Source organism: Symphalangus syndactylus, chromosome 7 (assembly GCF_028878055.3).
Source record: "Symphalangus syndactylus isolate Jambi chromosome 7, NHGRI_mSymSyn1-v2.1_pri, whole genome shotgun sequence".
In the NCBI taxonomy this organism is placed as follows: domain Eukaryota; kingdom Metazoa; phylum Chordata; class Mammalia; order Primates; family Hylobatidae; genus Symphalangus; species Symphalangus syndactylus.
In genome coordinates, this window is record NC_072429.2 from 43592038 (window position 1) to 43610355 (window position 18318).

The following is an 18318-nucleotide window of genomic DNA, read 5'->3' on the forward strand; positions in this document are numbered from 1 at the left end:
TTTATATAATTTTAAAAACTCTTTCCTCCTTGCTCTTCTAGGGGTAAGCTTACCAGTGTTTTCATTATTTACTAAATATAGCAGCCCCCACCCCTTATTCATGGAGGATAGGTTCCAAAACCCCTAGTGTATGCTTGAAACCACAGACCACAGATAATCCCAAATCCTATATGTATATTGTTTTTCCTATACATACATACCTATGGTTAAAGGTTAATTTATTAATTAGGAAGAGTAAAAGAGTAATAGTAACTAATAATAAAATAAAACAATTGTAGCAATATGCCAGCATCACTACTCTTGTGCTTTAGGGCTATTATTAAGTAAAATAAGGGTTACTTGAACACAAGCACTGTGATACTGTGGCAGTCCAACTGGTAGCAGAGATAGTGATGCGGTTTGGCTGTGTTCTCACCAAAATCTCAGGGTGAATTGTATCTCCCAGAATTCCTATGTGTTGTGGGAGGGACCCAGGGGGAGGTAATTGAATCACAGGGTCTGGTCTTTCCCTTGCTATTCTCGTGATAGTTAATAAGTCTCACATGATCTGATGGGTTTATCAGGGGTTTCCCCTTTTGCCTCTTCCTCATTTTTCTCTTGCCACCACCATGCAAGAAGTACCTTTCGCCTCCTGCCATGATTCTGAGGCGTCCTCGGCCATGTAGAACTCTAAGTCCAATTAAACCTCTTTTTGTTCCCAGTTTTGGGTATGTCTTTATCACAAGCATGAAAATGGACTAATACAGTAAATTGGTACCAGTAGAGTGGGTGTTGCTGAAAAGATACGCAAAAATGTGGAAGCGACTTTGGAACTTTGGAGGACTCAGAAGAAGATGGGAAGATGTGGGAAAGTTAGGAACCTCCTAGAAACAAGTTGAATGTCTTTGACCAACATGCTGATAGTGATATGAACAATAAGGTCCAGGCTGAGGTGGTCTCAGATGGATATTAGGAACTTTTTGGGAACTGGAGCAAAGGTTACTATTGTTATGTTTTAGCAAAAAGACTGGCAGCATTTTGCCTCTGCCCTAGAGATTTGTGGAACTTTGAGCTTGAGAGAGATGATTTAGGGTATCTGGTGGAAGAAATTTCTAAGCAGCAAAGCACTCAAAAGATGACTTCAGTGCTGTTAAAAGCATTCTGTTTTAAAAGGGAAACAGCATAAAACTTCAGAAGATTTGCAGCCTGACAATGCAGTTGAAAAGAGAAACCCATTTTTTGAGAAGACATTAAAGCTGGCTGCAGATATTTGCGTAAGTAGCGAGTAGCCTAATGTTAATCTCCAAGACCAGGGGGAAAATGTCTCCATGGCCATGTCAGAGACCTTCACAGCAGCCCTTCCCATCATAGGCCCAGAGGCCCAGGAGGAAAAGGTGGTTTCGTGGGCCAGGCCCAGGGTCCTCATGCTGTATGTAGGCTAGGGACTTCGTGCCCTGTGTCCCAGCTGCTCCAGCTGTGGCTGAAAGGAGCCAATGTAGAGCTCAGCCTGTGACTTCAGAGGGTGGAGGCCCCAAGCCTTGGCAGCTTCCACATGATGTTGAGCCTGTGGGTGCACAGAAGTCAAGAATTGAGGTTTGGAAACCTCTGCCTAGATTTTAGAAGATGTATGGAAACACCTAGATGCCCTGGCAGAAGTATTACTGCAGGGCAGGGCTGTCATGGAGAACCTCTGCTAGGGCAATGCAGAAGGGAAATGTGGGATTGGAGCCCTCACACAGAATCCCTACTGGGGCACTGCCCAGTGGAGCTGTGGGAAGAGAGCCGTCATCTTCCAGACCCCAGAATGGTAGATCCACCGATAGCTTACACCATGTACCTGGAAAAGCCGCAGACACTCAATGCCAGCCTGTGAAAGCAGCCAGGAGGTAGGCTGTACCCTGCAAAGTCACAGGGGCGGAGCTGCCCAAGACCATGGGAATCCATCTTTTGCAGCAGCATGACCTGGATGTGAGACCTGGAGTCAAAGGAGATCATTTTGGGGCTTTAAAATTTGACTAACTCACTGGATTTCAGACTTGCATGGGCCCTGTAACCCCTTTGTTTTGGCCAATTTCTCCCATTTGGAATAGCTGTATTTAACCTGTGACACCCCCCTACCCCCTGCCCCCCATCCCTCCAGCCCTTGTATCTGGAAGTAACTAGCTTGCTTTTGATTTTATAGGCTCATAGGCAGAAGGGACTTACTAGCCTTGTCTCAGATGAGACTTTAGACTGTGGACTTTTGGGTTAATACTGAAATAAGCTAAGACTTTGGGGGACTGTTGGGAAGGCATGATTGGTTTTGAAATGTGAGCACATGAGATTTGGAGGGGCCAGAGGCGGAACGATACGGTTTGGCTGTGTCCCCACCCTAATCTCATCTTGAATTGTATGTCCCAGAATTCCCATGTGTTGTGGGAGGGACCTGGGGGTGGGGGTGCAGTAATTGAATCATGGGGACTGGTCTTTCCTGTGCTATTCTCATGATAGTGAATAAGACTGACAAGATCTCATGGGTTTATCAGGGGTTTCCACTTTTGCCTCTTTATCATTTTTCTCTTGCCACCACCATGTAAGAAGTACCTTTCACCTCCCGCCATGATTCTGAGGCTTCCCCAGCCATGTGGAACTGTAAGTCCAATTAAACCTCTTTTTCTTCCCAGTTTTAGGTATGTCTTTATCAGCAGCATGAAAACAACTAATACAGATGGCTAGTAAGGGACTAACCGGCAGGGAGTGTCTCCAATGTGGATATGCTGGACAAAGGGATGATTCATGTTCCAGGGCATAAGATTTCATTACTCAGAATTGCACAGAATTTAAAACTTATTAATTGTTTATTTCTGGAATTTTCCATTTAATGTTTTCAAACTGTGGTTGACTGCAGGTACCTGAAACTGTCAAAAGTGAAACCACAGATAAGTGGGGAGTCCTGTACCTAAGATTATTCCTTTAAATTGTTTCAGTGGATATGTAGGGACCTGAGTGTGAAGTGAGAGCAGCAGCATCAAAACCTGAGGGAAATTCAGATAGCAAAAGAAACTTGTCTAGTATACTGGCATGACAGAGAAACCAAGAAATTCTCATGTTAATGTGAGAATCTAAGAATTAAAGAATTAAGCCTTTGCCTTTGAGGGAAGGAAAGGGTAATGTGGCTATAAATCAGGTTGAGATTGGTTGTGAGGGTTCCTTTTCCTTCCTTTAAATTGATATGAATATAGACACAACTGTTCTGCATTTCCATTTGTTTTTATAAATGTCTTTCTAGGATTTAGGAACTGCTAATTATGCAATATGAGATACACATTAGTTTGAGGAACATTTGAAAATTTGGTCAAATGACACAGATTGTCACACAATTTTAAGACAAATGTTTTTACCTATTTGACCTAGTCTGGCAATCCCTATTTGGGCAAAAATCTTCCTTTGCAGGTCATGATTGGAAGCAGGCACAGAAAACAGAAAAAAATTGCCACCTTTTTTGCATTATGTCACGAAGACATCAAACTTCAGCCTACAAAGTAGAAAGCGTTATTTCTCAAGTTGAAGGCCTGGATATACCTCAGCTTCTCAGTTCTGACACTTTATCATAGTGGAGAAGGAAGAAGATTGCTTAAGAACACTGATGTTGGTGTCAGAAAGACCTGGGTTTGAACCCTGACTTTACTAGTTACTTAGATCACTTTAGGCAACTCAACTTTTCTAAATCTTGTTTCTTCATCTGTAAATGCTGAAAATAGTACCCACCTCATAGGTCTGTGGAGAGGATTAAATGGGATAATCTATACAAAGAAAGAGCTTGCATAATAGTGCCAAGTAATGGTGAGGTTATACCTGTATTCTGATTATAATCTCATAAATATTTACCATGTTAGCTGTCTCAGAGTTCTTTTGCAAAACAGATTAAGATAGAAAGTATAAATAAGCAAAATAAGTGAACATATACTGAACTTTGTACAAGATTCTGGCGATATAGGGAGACCCAAGACATGGGCCCTACCTAAAAGAAATTATTGATAGAAACAGGATACATATACATCAAAAGGTAACATAGCATCATCTGTGCAAAGTGCTATATGGCAGTGTTTTAGGAAGTCTAGAAGCTGTCATGGATCAGGAATACCATGGTGGACACTTCAGGCAGGGAAAACAGATCTTAGCAAAAGCTACTCCTATCATAGGTACTTGATAAATATTTGTAGAATCCAGGATCCCTGTAGTGATAAACTACATGGATTATGTAGGGGAGTGATAAGACATATGACTGGAAAAATTAAAAAAAACCAAATTATGGACCATATTGAGCTTGTACTATAAACAGTGGAGGAGCCCTTCAGATTTTTAATCATGTTGAGAAAAAGAGTTTTAGCAGTGTGTGGGGGATAGAATGGAAAGAGAAGCCAGTGCCAGAAGGACTACTTAGTGTCAACCATTGCAGTGGTTAAAGCAAGAGGTGAGAGAAGGCATGCATTAGAATGGCGGTGGTCAGAGTGGATGGGAAGGAAAAGGTCCTGACACAGTGTTACAGGGAGTAATAAATAGGATGTGGAAGATGGGTTAGAATTGGCAAAATCTCTGCATGTAAGTCTGGGTTACTAAACATAGTGAGAGAAATTCAAATATCTCTTTAAGAATCGAATAAAATATTTAGAAATAAGTTACTGTTGTACTTGAGGTGAACACAAATGGCATTTCAAAGATGCTCAACATACCTTGTTGGAAAAAGGCGGTAACTACACTGTTGTCTCCAACATGTTCTTGCCTTCTTTGAAGACATCATGTTCATAATTCTGAATTATGAACCGTCTATTATCCTTGTATGCTCTTATGTGTGAGGAACCATAAGGTGGGAACAAAATCCGGTCTTCATTCTAGAAATAACTATGTGATGAAAAAGTGTTTAGTCTTTCTTGTTACCATACTTGTTCTTGGTATTCTGTTTACCATTCAATGTACTATTATTGCTTCTGCTTAAAACTCGCATCCCCTAATGCAAGCCTGAGCAAACAGAACTGAGAACACACAGCCTAAGGGAGTGCTTGGGGTCTCAAGACTTATTCTGTTTTTCTCCATCTTTGACACTTGGTTTGAAGAGCCAAAAAGGATACAGCTGTTAGGAAATAAGTTACCCAAACACAGTGACCAAACTGGATTAATTCTTCCGATGAGAAAGAAATACATTATTTCTGTGAAACAGATTAGACTTTAAGTAGCATAGATAACATGATTATATTCTCTCTACAAATAAATACACAGGACCTAAGAAACCCTTTACAGATCTAAGTGTTTTCCTCTCCACTTTTCCATCCCCAAACCCATCTTGCAAGATATGGTCAGCTTATTTGGAGTTAATGAAATCAAGACCTTCGTTTTACAGACAGGGAAACCAAGCCCAGAGACACTGAGTAGTAGGCCACTGGTGTCTTAGAGGTCTGAAAAATCCTTTACTGAACATTCTCTTGATCTATTAATGTATAGGTTTTGTTGCTGTAACCCTCTCCCCAAGAGGAGTGAATATAAATGATGCAGAGTTTGGATGAACTATCTTAATAAGAACCTAAAGTTGAAACCAATACAAACCTCTCTCAATAAATGCAAAGCAAAGAGAATAATCAGTCTTTCTTTGGCTTGTTAAATAAGATAAAATGTGTTCTGCTAAAACCATTTAACAGAAATATTGTGAAAGGTTTCCCCTAAAGCATTTTTCTATTTGATTTGAAAACTATTCCATAGCTTATTATCAAACAAATCAGTAATCCTTTAGCTAATGCAGAGATAAATGGGCAGTCAGAAAATACAATCACCTGGTGTGTGCAGCTGAGTATTTACATTTTTCCTAATGAACAAAGATAAGAAAAGTGCAGGTGACTTTAATGTGTAAAAACTACCTTTTAGTGCTAGTGCTAGAGGGAAAAAGAAATTACTGGCTCAAGCCAATCCTGTACTTGATAACGAAGCCATATAGTCCGTGGCTTGGCTTCAGTTCTGTTTTGAATCTCTTTTTGGACTTGTCTTGAATGGGCAGTTTAGGGCTGCTTCAGTAGTGCAGTTGTTGCATTTTTAAGCATAGTTTAGGTTTTAAAATGTTTCTGGTCCTTTTTTTTTTTTCTTTTCCACTTTATGTTGCTTAAAGCTTTATGGCCAGGTATTCTCATCCTCGGCATTATTGACATTTGAAGCTGGATACTTCTTTGTGGTGGGGGCTGTCCTGTGCCTTGTAGGCTGGTTAGCAGCATCCCTCACCTCTTCTCACTTAAATGCCAATAGCATTTCCCCAACCGTGATAACCAAAAGTGTTTTCAGACACTGCCAAATGTCTCCTAGAGAGCAAAATTGCTCTCTGTTGAGAACTACTGTGTTATGGTATTTGGACAAAAACTGACAAGCCAGTGGGAATATACCCATTCTATTGGTAGTTGTAAAAAATTAATCCAGTTATAGCAGCTGTATTTCTGGAATTTTTTTCCATATTAACACTTGCTTTCTGGAGTGATAATATCTTTGTTTATTTTTTCTCCCAAATAGATTTATTGCATTACACTGAAAAATTGCTGATTAATTCACTTAAATTGAAGACTAAGCCAATCATGTCATTTGGGTAGTAGTTTATCAACTCTGCCCCTTTCTCTGTCAGGAAAGCCTCTAATTTAGTAAGCAATACTGTATCCTTTTGTCAGGTACATTACCACTCCTATTAGCAATAGGGCAATCGAGATTGAGAAAGATTAAAAGGTCACCAAGCTATTACATTGTAGAGTTAGGTTATGAATTGTAGCCTATCTGGTTTAGAATCTTTACCTTACTAGTCTCCATAACAGCAATTCTTCCAGTGTGGTCCATGGGGCCCTGGGAGTCTCCCCTTAAAGGGCAGACTATTTTCACAGTAACACATACTTTATTTGCCATTTCATTATGTCAACATTTGCAATAATGGTACAAAAGCAAAGATGAGTAAAACTGTTGGCATCTTAGTATACAGTAGTTACTGTATTCACTGCCATGCACTTAAAATCTTTGAAGAAGCAAAAAAATTATTAATTACATTAAATTTCAACCCTAAAATACATGTGGTCTTTCTCATGTCAGTGTGACAAAATGAGAAGGTGCATAATCCACTTATATCACATATAGCATTTGATAGTTGTCTCAAAGAAAAGTGTGTATAAGATTAAACTGTGAGTTAACCTACTTTTTTTTCATGGAATACCATGAGAGAGAAAAACTCTGGTTTTCAGCCTTGGGTATTTGGCGATGTTTTCCCAAAAATGACTGAAGTAAACTTAGCACTTTAAGGAAAACAACTTAAAGTATTTGTTGCCAATTGATAAAATATAGGTTTCAAGCAAAAATCAGAATTTTTGAAGACTTATATCTGCCACTGTGAACTTGACAAATGTGACCCTTTCATATTATATAATGAACTATGTCAACATTTGAAAGATCTGCATAACTCAGTGAACCAGTATTTTCCAGATGACTAATGCATGATAATACAAAATCATGCATGGGTAAAAGATACATTCAAAGTGCAAGATAGACTGACAGATTTCAATGTAACAATCAAAAGTTCATTGATAACAGTTTTGGATTCCACATTGCAATACTAAAACCTTTAAAAAACTAAATTGTCAAATTTTGGTGTAGTATCAGAAAAGGAAATCTATAATTACCTGAACTTAAGTTTCTGGAGGACCATTAACCTTCTACAGGCTCACAGGGAAGACTGTAGCACTTCTCTTTCCCTAAGATCCTCCAGGAAGGAAGAAGATAATCCTTGGGGGTAGGGTAGAGACCTATTGTGTGATGATCACCAAGTATGTAACAATGCTTTATATAACTCTAATATACATAATCCACACAAACCCCCTAAAATGGCACTAATAAGGGAATAGACTCAAAGAAGTTAAGTCAGCTAGCCACTGTCACAGCTATTAGAGCACTGGAACTAGGATTTGAACCCAGATTTGTCTGTATGTAAAGCTGATTCTCTTCGTAATAGTACTGAGACACAAGTGGCGGCTACAAAATACTCTCCATCCTAGACCAGAGTTTCAAGGTTCGTTATCATTTGTAGCATGATACTGGATCCTCACAGTGCTTGCCTTTCATTCAGGTGCCAGGAAACGTCTGCCTGAATGAATGGGTGTAATTTACCTGCACATTTTACATGCTTCTCAAGGTGTGTGATTAACTCATAATCCATCCATGACTTTTTCACCCATAATCCTCATTGTAGCAATTGCTTTGCTTGCAACAAAATTTAAGTAGACATATCTAGCTTTATGCATGGTTTTCTCTCTCTGAACTCTAACATAAACTCAGCCTCAGGAATTACTCGGTTTCTACTACATTTGCCATTCTGATTGGGAACCACCAGCATTCAGGTACTCACCTGGAACAAGGCATTTTGTTCCAAGGGTTCCTCACTTAAAAGCAAGCACCCTAGCAATAGTTCATAATGGAACTTCTTAACATTCTCAGAATGTTTGGCACAGCTGTGAACACACATTGAGCAATCAATAACTATTACAGATAATGATGCCCTTAAGACCAGGATATTTTAGCTTTCCCATTCAAAGGGGGTGAAATATGCACTCTTACTATGGTATGCTTTTGGTTCCTTCTGCCATGTATCCTTAATAAAAGATGTCAATTCCATATGGCTTTCTCTTGAGTTCTAACCATTTTGTTGTACCCTAGCCCTTTTAACAATATCAAACTTGCAACTGAATACCATTTAGCATTCATCCATTTTTTCCAGTGGTGTTCATTATAGGCTATCTTAGTCCTATTTGTATGACAAAAATTGATTTTTTTCACCGATGTCTATGGTACATCTGGCAGCTTTCCATGTACTCAGTTCTTATCTGATGTAGCCCAGAACGACTGCCTGAAGGGATGCCAAAAGCCTGATTAAGGTTCCAGATTTTCAGCTACTGTACTCTCAATCCATTTGTTCATTTTTACTTTCCCTTGTCATCTGTAGCTTACAGTTGAGTGGCCTAAACATGTTTTGCATACATTGTAATATCTAAGAATTTGGGAATACGGTCCTAGGATTTAGACTTAATACTACCTTCCATTTATATAATACTTACTCATAAAATCTTCCGTGTTCCTGAAAAAGAAAAATGAACATGTATTGAGTGCCTGCGAGAAGCAGGAACTTGTAGTAGATTTTTTATGTGTTATCTTATTGTCACAACACACATACAGGTGATATCCTCCCCAGTTTATGATGAGGAAACTCAGGGGTCAAAGTAGTAGACACCTACCCAAGGTAACAGAAGCTGTGAAGTGGTACAGCTGGGATCTAAAACATGTCAGCTTCACCATAGATAGGCTCCCTGATCAACCACCTGCCACGGCCTGTATGACCACATCCAGGGGTGATGATGTGGACAGGGTTATTGAGAGCTAAAACTACGAAGTACTACAAACTATTATTTAAAATATAAATACATACTATATATGCATATGTGTGTATATATAATTAGTTGGGGAAACATTACAGAATACTGTCCTAACCTTTAAACAATGCACTCATTTTCTGTAAACTAATATACAAATAACTGTTTGGTCCCTAAAAATAGATGTCAGGTGACAGAGACTGGCTGAGCAAGAATAGGAGTATCTTCAGAATAGAAGCCAGAGAAGTTTTTGCTTCCCCAACACGTTGTTGCACCATTCACTGTTCCAGGACCTTCCTACTTCTCTGGAAAACTCTGGCCCAAAGCAGCTCCTCTACATTAGTCACAAGTTTCCATTAATCGGGGTGGCCTGTGCCGGACCTACAGCAAAGTCATTTCAGGTTATTCTTCTGTTACAGGCTTTCAACATGTAGTCAGTCCACTCGCCCAAATCTAGCAGGGAATCAATGCCTTGTAATACGGAAGCATCTACAAATTCTCCTTAACGGTGTTCAGAGAACAATGTAAAACCCTGGGGCCTTTTCCCAGAATTAGGGTGGTGGGAATGCCGTCCTATTGACTAAGCCTGTTAGGTAAGCAGACAGTTGGCAAGATCCAGGAAGCTTCATTTGAAGATAGAATTTAGGGGGATCGTTTGGATTTACTGGCTTAATTACTTAAGGTAACATTTATAAAAGAAATTGTCATTCCAGTATTATTACCTTTTAACTTTTATTCCTAAAGAGAACATTAGCAACAAACTACATTACTTGATAAATGTAATTTCTAACCAGATTGATAACTAGAAAAAAATTTTAAGTTACTTTGCTCTGTGAATTAGTTTAAACATATTTGTCATTGAGATTTACTACTGTTATTGGCTGAAATAAATAAAAGCAAGAGATAATAAAGAATAACAAAGAGACAACAAACACCCAATTTAAGTTTATTTCTAAGTGCCATCTTTTTTAGAGAAAAGGCAAATTAAGAAAAGTTTAGAGAGAGGTACTAGTATGTTTATGAACTTGTATAGATGATAAGCAAAATGGACTTTAATATGTAGAATTCCAGAAACAACAGGTTGCCAGCATCCATGTTTTTGAAGATTTGCTTAAGAACACAACCAAAAATTGAATGGGCAGTCTCTAATTATAAGCAGAAGGCTACAAAATCATTTTAGCTACATAATACAGTTTTGGTTCTAAAGTCAGCACGTAAGAGGAAAATTCCTTAGGAAGATACAACATTGAAAACCATTGTATCATGTAATATGAAATGCAATAATTAATTTTTCTCCAGTAATAAAAAGATCACTGTTTCATTGGTTTATAAAAGTACATCTTTATCATTAAATATGGCAAAATGTTAAGAATTGGTGAATATTGGTAAAAAGTATATATCCATTGTACAATTCTTTCAAATTTTTTTTGAGATTGAAAATTTTTAAAACAACAAATTATCTTTTAAACACCTAGTAATCACTAGGCCTGCACTCTGTGGTGAGACAATGAAAAATGTTAGAGACCTAGTAAGAGAAGCAGATTCACATTTCTGTCTTCTTCTTCAAGCCAAATAGTCATAGAGTGGAGTGGGCAGAATGGAACTCACTTTTGAAAGCCTAGTGCTTTGTCCAGTCTTACTGCAAGCCAGACAGGAAGGTTATAGAAAATGTTTCTGGATCAGTCTTCTCTGAGTCATATGAAATTGTGGTTTCAGCCAAGATGACATTAGGAATTAGAGACATGGGACAAAAACTTTAAGATTGTAAAAAAATTTTGACTCTAGTAGGAAACATGGGTAGAATTGTAACGACACTTGATTGAATTTTAAAAGATGCCTTTATAAGATCTTAAAATTAGGAAAAAAATTATGTCCTAAGCAATTAAAGGCATAGGAGGCATCTTTTTGGGATGATGGAAATATCCTCTCTCCTGATTGTGATAGTAGTTACATGAATATTCATTTAACAAAAACCATAAATTATAGACTTAGAAAACAGTAAATGTTACTGTATGTGACACCTTAATAAAGGTGATTATAAAAATAAACAAATCCTAAGCATCTGAAAAAAAAAAAAAAAAAAAAACACGAAGTGAACCAGAACCACACCATTCTATTTTGGAGACACTTCAAAGAAATGGCCTCATTCTTAATTTTGTTTAAAGAAGAATATAACATGATTTGAATATATTTAGATAGGATATTTTAGTGCCTGCTAGCACTTGAAGCCAGAGTTCAGTGTGAGCATTCTATGAAATGAGAAGCTAAGAGAACTGTATTTTGATATTCCTTTGACAGTTAAATCATAACACTGTTCTTCCCCTTCTTTAGCCCCAGCATGAGACCAGATGTAAGCTCTCCTCCATCCAGCTCCTCAACAGCAACAACAGGACCACCTCCCAAACTCTGCCTGGTGTGTTCTGATGAAGCTTCAGGATGTCATTATGGAGTCTTAACTTGTGGAAGCTGTAAAGTTTTCTTCAAAAGAGCAGTGGAAGGTAGTGTGTGTTTTGAAGAGTTTATTTTTCCTCTACTTGGTTTTCATTTCTCAGGGTGGATTTTGAAATTTCCATTATATGCAAAGCCCATGAAGGCTAAGTATCAGTTAAGAGGGGAGAGGAGGGTGGCTCCTAGGTCCTCTAATGGGCAGGAAAGTACTTAAAACAACAACACAAAAAGATCTAGAATTAAATAGAAAAGTATAAGTTGATGTCTGGGAGTTTGGTCAGGGAGCATAAGGTAACACTATAAGAAAGTGCTATCATATGAAACGATGGTGTTAAGTTTGGGCATAACATAATGTTCATTGTATTAGAAACATGGGCTTTAACTTCCATAAGCTAATAGGTTTCAAAGTCACCAACTATACTGGCCTGGCAAAAATGAGTCACAGTGAGAACTGTGACAGGAAGATATTCATTTCATTTCTTATTCATTTTTTTTTCTATTAAGCCAGGGCACTATGCTAAGTGGTATAAATACCAATAAGACCTGATCCTTACCCTCTGGGAAGTCACACTCCACTGAAGTGAAAGATGAGTTAACAATGACAAGGTACAGAGATTATAATACAGAGGAGGGAGAGAGAAACTCGGCCTGAGGAGGTCAGGAAAGGTATTTTAGAGAAGGTGATTTCACTATATAAATGTTGTATTAACACAAATCTTACTTTGTTATGGATTCAGGCTGCTGACAGGGCAACAGCATTATCTCCCTAAAGAAGGAGAAATTCATTCCATAGCAAACTTATTAGAAGAGAGTCTAAAATTTCCTACTACTACCAGTGACTCCTCTTGGAAAAAAATAGTCATATAATTTAGTTATTTCTAAAGCAGTTTGAAAGCAGTGTGGCCTAAAGCTCTGATTATATTAATTTTTTAAAGAAACATAATTATTCATTCACTGTATGAGGATTATTATTATTTGTCTTATGTTGTGTTTGCATATCCATGAGAGTTAGATGAGTCATTTTCTTTTGTTTTACTTTTTAATACATTAGCAAATTATAAAATTACTTGTATTACACCACAAAGATTACAAGGATGGCAGCTTTGGCCAGTGTAGTAGTCCCACCTATTGATTAGAGTCAAAAGTAAAGCCCAGCCCTGCTTTGTGCATTGCTCCTAATAAAGTGGATGTTATTTAACACATACGCAAAAGACAGAAGCGTCTTCGTGTCCTCACTTTACTCCTCACTTTCTTAACTGTTTAAGTATTTCCATGGTATAAATGCAGTGATAATAATAATATGGACAGTCCCTGACTTAACGATTTTTCAACTTTTATGATGGTGGGAAAGTGATACGCATTCAGTATGGCTCCTTGACTTACAATGGGGTTGCCTCCAGATAAACCCATTGTGAATTGAAAATATCTTACACTTAGCACTCCATTCTTAATACCTGCTAGAATTATAGATTATCCCTCAAAATTGGCATAGTATAATATGGTTATTAGCAAGTCGTTGCACTTTATTCAGAGCTTTACACTAGGCAGGGGCGGGCTTTACTTTTGACTCTAATCAATAGGTGGGACTACTACACTAGCCAAAGCTGGCATCCTTGTGGTCTCTGTGGAGTAACGTGAGTAACGTTATAATTTACATCCCCCATAACAAATGATCCAAGAGAGTATGTGATCAATGCAGCAGAACTATTGTCTTTTATTAGCTGATTTCACATGTAACATGCCATCACTTCTGCCATATTTTATTGGCCACACAGACCAATCCTGGTAAAGGATAGAAAGGGACTGCATAAGACCATGCATTCAAGGAGGCAGAGATCACTGGGGGCCATCTTGGGAGGCTGGCTACCACACCTACCATAAATAGAAAACTAGAATTACTTGCCAAAAATAGATTTTAACCACAAAAATAAATACCATGTAAACAAAACAATGTCACAAAATTTCAGCTGACTTGAAGACTCATCTTTCTATTAGTTAGAAAGGGAATTTACCAAGTAGTAGAAGACATAGGAACTCCAAAATAAGATATCTCATTGTCTTATCAGAAGGGTTGACAGGAAAATGGGCTGGGCACTGTGGCTCACACCTATTATCCCAGCAATTTGGGAGGCCAAGATGGGAGGATTGCTTGAGGCCTGGAGTTTGAGACCAGCCTGAGCAATATAACAAGACCCCGTCTCTACAGGAAAAAAGAAAAAAAAAATTATCCAGGCATCGTGCCTGTCGTCTCAGCTACTCAGGAAGCTAAAGCAGGAGATTCAGGCTGCAATGAGCTATGACACACCACTGTACTCCAGCCTAGGCGACATAGCAAGAACTTGTCTAAAAATAAATAAATAAATGAGTCAAGGAATGAATGAATGGATTGACAGGAAATGACTGTTAGTTGTACGTGGCCATGTGTTATGAAATAGTGAATACTAGTTAAAACTCCTCATTTTATAGATAAGGAACAGATAGATAGACTTGTCCAACTTCATGCCAATAACCATAAAGGGCTATTTTTAACTTACGAAGGTACAGTGCCTCTGATCCTATAGCTCAGAGTCTTAGCTGTGCACAAGACATACCTGGGATAAAGAAATCAATATTGGCATAATGTGCATATCCTAACATTCCAGTTGGATATAAACAAAACTTTGGAATTTTTCATTTTTAGCAGTGGGTGATTTTTTTTCTTTTTTTCTTCCAGTAAGTGTAGGACAATGATTTAGAGATTCCTTATAGAGTATAACTTTTTTGTATTATAACCGCTTCAACAATGGATGTATCTGTTGATCGTACTTTTGATTTATAGGGGATAGAATTGGGTTAGTGCTTCCATTTTGTGTCCAAGTAAAGAAGCTAGGAAACTTACAGAGTACAAAAAGGAATTTAAACAGCTGGTATAGATATTTGGCATTTTGAATTATAGTCCAGTGATCAATTTTGTGGCCTATTCTTTACAAAGAATTGAACCTGATACAGTTAACCGTCTACCCCAAACTATTATTTGTTTAAAACACAATCTATTGGCTGGGCGCAGTGGCTCATGCCTGTAATCCCAGCATATTGGGAGGCCGAGGCAGGTGGATCACGAGGTCCTGAGATCGAGACAATCCTGGCCAACATGGTGAAACCCTGTCTCTACTAAAAATACAAAAATTAGCCAGGTGTGGTGGCACACACCTGTAATCTCAGCTACTCGGGAGTCTGAGGCAGGAGAATTGCTTGAACCTGGGAGGCAGAGGTTGCAGTGAGCTGAGATCATGCCACTACACTACTACGCTCCCAGCCTGGGCAACAGAGCGAGACTCCATCTCAAAAAAAATAAAAAAACACAATCTATCAAACTGTTTAAAACACAATTTATCAAAAAAGTAGTTACTCTTGGTGGGTACTGGTTGGAATTGGGCAGAAAGGGGGCCTGTTGGGGTACCATTCTGTTTCTTGATCTGAATGCTGATTACATAAAGGTTCTTGGTTTGTAAAAATTTATTAAGTGGTTCACTGATGATTTGTGTACTTTTTTTTATATGTGGATACTGCAGTAAGGTTTTTTATTGCACTGTTTTCAGTTTGTGGGACAGAAAAAGGGAGACTCTTTTTGTTGTTTTTGACCTCTCGACCTCATAATGGCAATGTAGGCAAGAACACTTCCCTAATCAATACCTGTGGGCCTTGGTTATATTCCACCGGAAACAAAAACAGACAGAGGCTCTCCATATAAAATATCTTTGAAGACCTGTGAAAGTTTAATAGTGCCTTTTATTCCATATAGGACAGCACAATTACCTATGTGCTGGAAGGAATGATTGCATCATCGATAAAATTCGAAGAAAAAACTGCCCAGCATGCCGCTATCGAAAATGTCTTCAGGCTGGAATGAACCTGGAAGGTAATGTAAATATCTGAAAGCAATTGTTTGTCTCTATAGCTTATAAAAATTTATCATTTTACTTTTGAAGATACAAGTAAGCAGATGTAATAATGTAGTCAGTTCAGTATATATATGCTTGACTAGCATAATGTTACTGCCCAATAAAAATGGGAAATTTTTTTCATGAATATGTCATATTCTGTTTGTTTATCCACCAGTTCTTCTTACACACTGAATTCAGTACAGCCAGACTATATGCAAAGAAAGGAAATTATGTAATAATGAAACTTACACAACATGCAGCAACTTTGTTACTATTACTCCTTTTTTCAGCCTCAAAACTATTCCCTAGGGTTGGAAATGTTTCTGTATCACACATATTTACATGTCCATTTTTCTGTTTGCCTTTTAAAAGCACACCTTTTACTTGGAGATCTGTGTTTTATTACAGATCTTCAAGGGAGGGTGGGGGAAAAAAAACCTCAAGGAAGAACTGGATGGGTTTTGTTTTGGTTTTCAAGTAAAGAAGAAACCTGGTCCGGGCGCAGTGGCTTATGCCTGTAATCCCAGCACTTTGGGAGACCGAGGCACGCGGATCACGACGTCAAGAGATCATCCTAGCTAACATGGTGAAATCCTGTCTCTATTAAAAATACAAAAATTAGCTGAGCATGGTGGTGTCACCTGTAGTCCCAGCTACTCGAGAGGCTGAGGCAGGAGAATTGCTTGAACCCAGGAGGCAGAGGTTGCAGTGAGCCGAGATCACACCACTGCACTCCAGCTTGGCGACAGAGCAAGACTCCGTCGTGGAAAAAAAAAAGAAACCTGAAACTAGTTATAAGTTAGAGTTTCATATCCCTGTTTATATAACAAGTTGTATAATTAACACTGATCTCAGCATTAAAAAATTTTCCTCTGAAAAAAGTTTGGAATTCTGCTGTGGTTGAAATTGCAAGTTCTGTGAAGGTAGTGGTGATCTAATAACACATATGCTTAGTATTTATTGTGAAATTAGCACTTTTATTCAGCAAATATGCACCAACAAGGCAGTCACTAGATATAAAATGAATAAAATAGTGCCTGTATTCAAGTAGTTTATCTGCTAGTTAGGTTGCAGAGTCAGTCACAAAATAGCATGGCACACCATAGAGGGCATAGAGCCACAGGAAAAAGAGGAAGGTCACCTAATTCTGTCTTGGAAGTCAAGGAAGAAGTAACATTGAATTTTAAATCTATAAGCTGAGTAGGAATTAGATAGATTAAGGGCAGAGACATGATCAGATTTGTATTTTACAAAGACTAATCTTACATGGAGAGACCAATTAAATGAATATGGCAGTCCTCCAGATAAGAGATGGCAGTACTGAGAGAGAATGGAAACCATGTGGTTCCTTTTATGCCTATGATGATTATTATTATTTTAGAGACAGAGTCTAACTCTTGTCACCCAGGCTGGAGTGCAGTGGCATGAACATGGCTCACTGCGGCCTTGAACTCCTAGACTCAAGCCATCTTCCCACCCGATAGGGCTACAGATGTACACTACCATGCCCAGCTGATTTTTTTTTATTTTTGTTTTAATTTTTTATAGAGACAAAGGGGTCTTGCTATGTTTCCCAGGCTGGTGTCTAACTCTTGGCCTTAAGTGATCCTCCCAATGTGGCCTCCCAAAGTGCTGGGATTACAGGTGTGAGCCACTGCAACTGACCTATGTGGTTCTTTTGATAGGAGAGACTAATTGTTGGTGCTATCTAGCACACACTGTGTGTGTACATCTTGTTACATAGAAAATAGATTTATGGGTATGACTATGAAGAGTCTGATTCTGCACACCACACACACAACTCTATCTATGTTTGACCAGGCTATTTAAACTTAACTGCAGTGTCAGCATGTTAAACATTGATTTACGTAAAATGATAGCTGCCCACTTTCTTTTAAATGTTATAAAAACTGCAGAGATTAACTAAAAAATGCACACAGAAGTTTGCTTTCAATTCCACAAGGGTAGTTTATTTTTGTTATAAAAACAGTATTTCCCACTTTCTTAGATACCAGATCTCTGCCCAGATTTTACCCAGTTTCATCTTGCTGCTCTCTAATCTATGTATGTAATATACTTTGACCATTTAAATATGTATTAAGACACTTGAGTTTTTAGTGCCCTTTGGTTTATTTTCTCCAGTCCCAATTATCTCTAATCTTCATTTTTTCATTTTAGCTATTTTATATTTCGAAATAGGTTTTGAATGAAGCTCAAAGGACAAACCCAAATAAAATTCTGTCGTATCTCTAATATATTGTGGTTGCTTACCCAGTAACATTTTTAGATGCTTTTCTGAATACATATAAAGTTTAAGATCTTTGGAGCTTTAAGTATATAATGTTTTTCTGGGCAATTTCTCCGTATCCAAACTATAAGGGACTTCTTTCATCAAAAGAAGAAAGATACATCAACTACAAAGTAATGATTTTGATGGACTAGGCTATGAAATTTGTCTGTTTTTTCCTCCCTCTTACAGTTTAATAGCAACTGTAGTGCCCTTTGCCTTACTGCACTAGAAGACGACCCCAGGCAGTGACTGACATCTGATTTTTCTA

At 38.1% G+C, this 18318-nt stretch overlaps 1 protein-coding gene across 8 annotated transcripts in view; it reads left to right on the plus strand.

Moving 5' to 3' along the window:
* The window catches only part of NR3C1 (nuclear receptor subfamily 3 group C member 1), a 160328-nt gene that overhangs the window by 112323 nt on the left and 29687 nt on the right, over positions 1 to 18318 (plus strand). For 7 of the 8 annotated variants that reach the window (XM_055285805.2, XM_055285807.2, XM_055285802.2 and 4 more), the window contains exons 3-4: positions 11721 to 11887; positions 15619 to 15735. In XM_055285805.2, the coding sequence (XP_055141780.1) occupies positions 11721 to 11887; positions 15619 to 15735 (284 nt within the window). Of the gene's footprint in view, positions 1 to 11720; positions 11891 to 15618; positions 15736 to 18318 lie in introns of all 8 variants that reach the window. The other variant, XM_063642718.1, reaches the window with a different exon arrangement.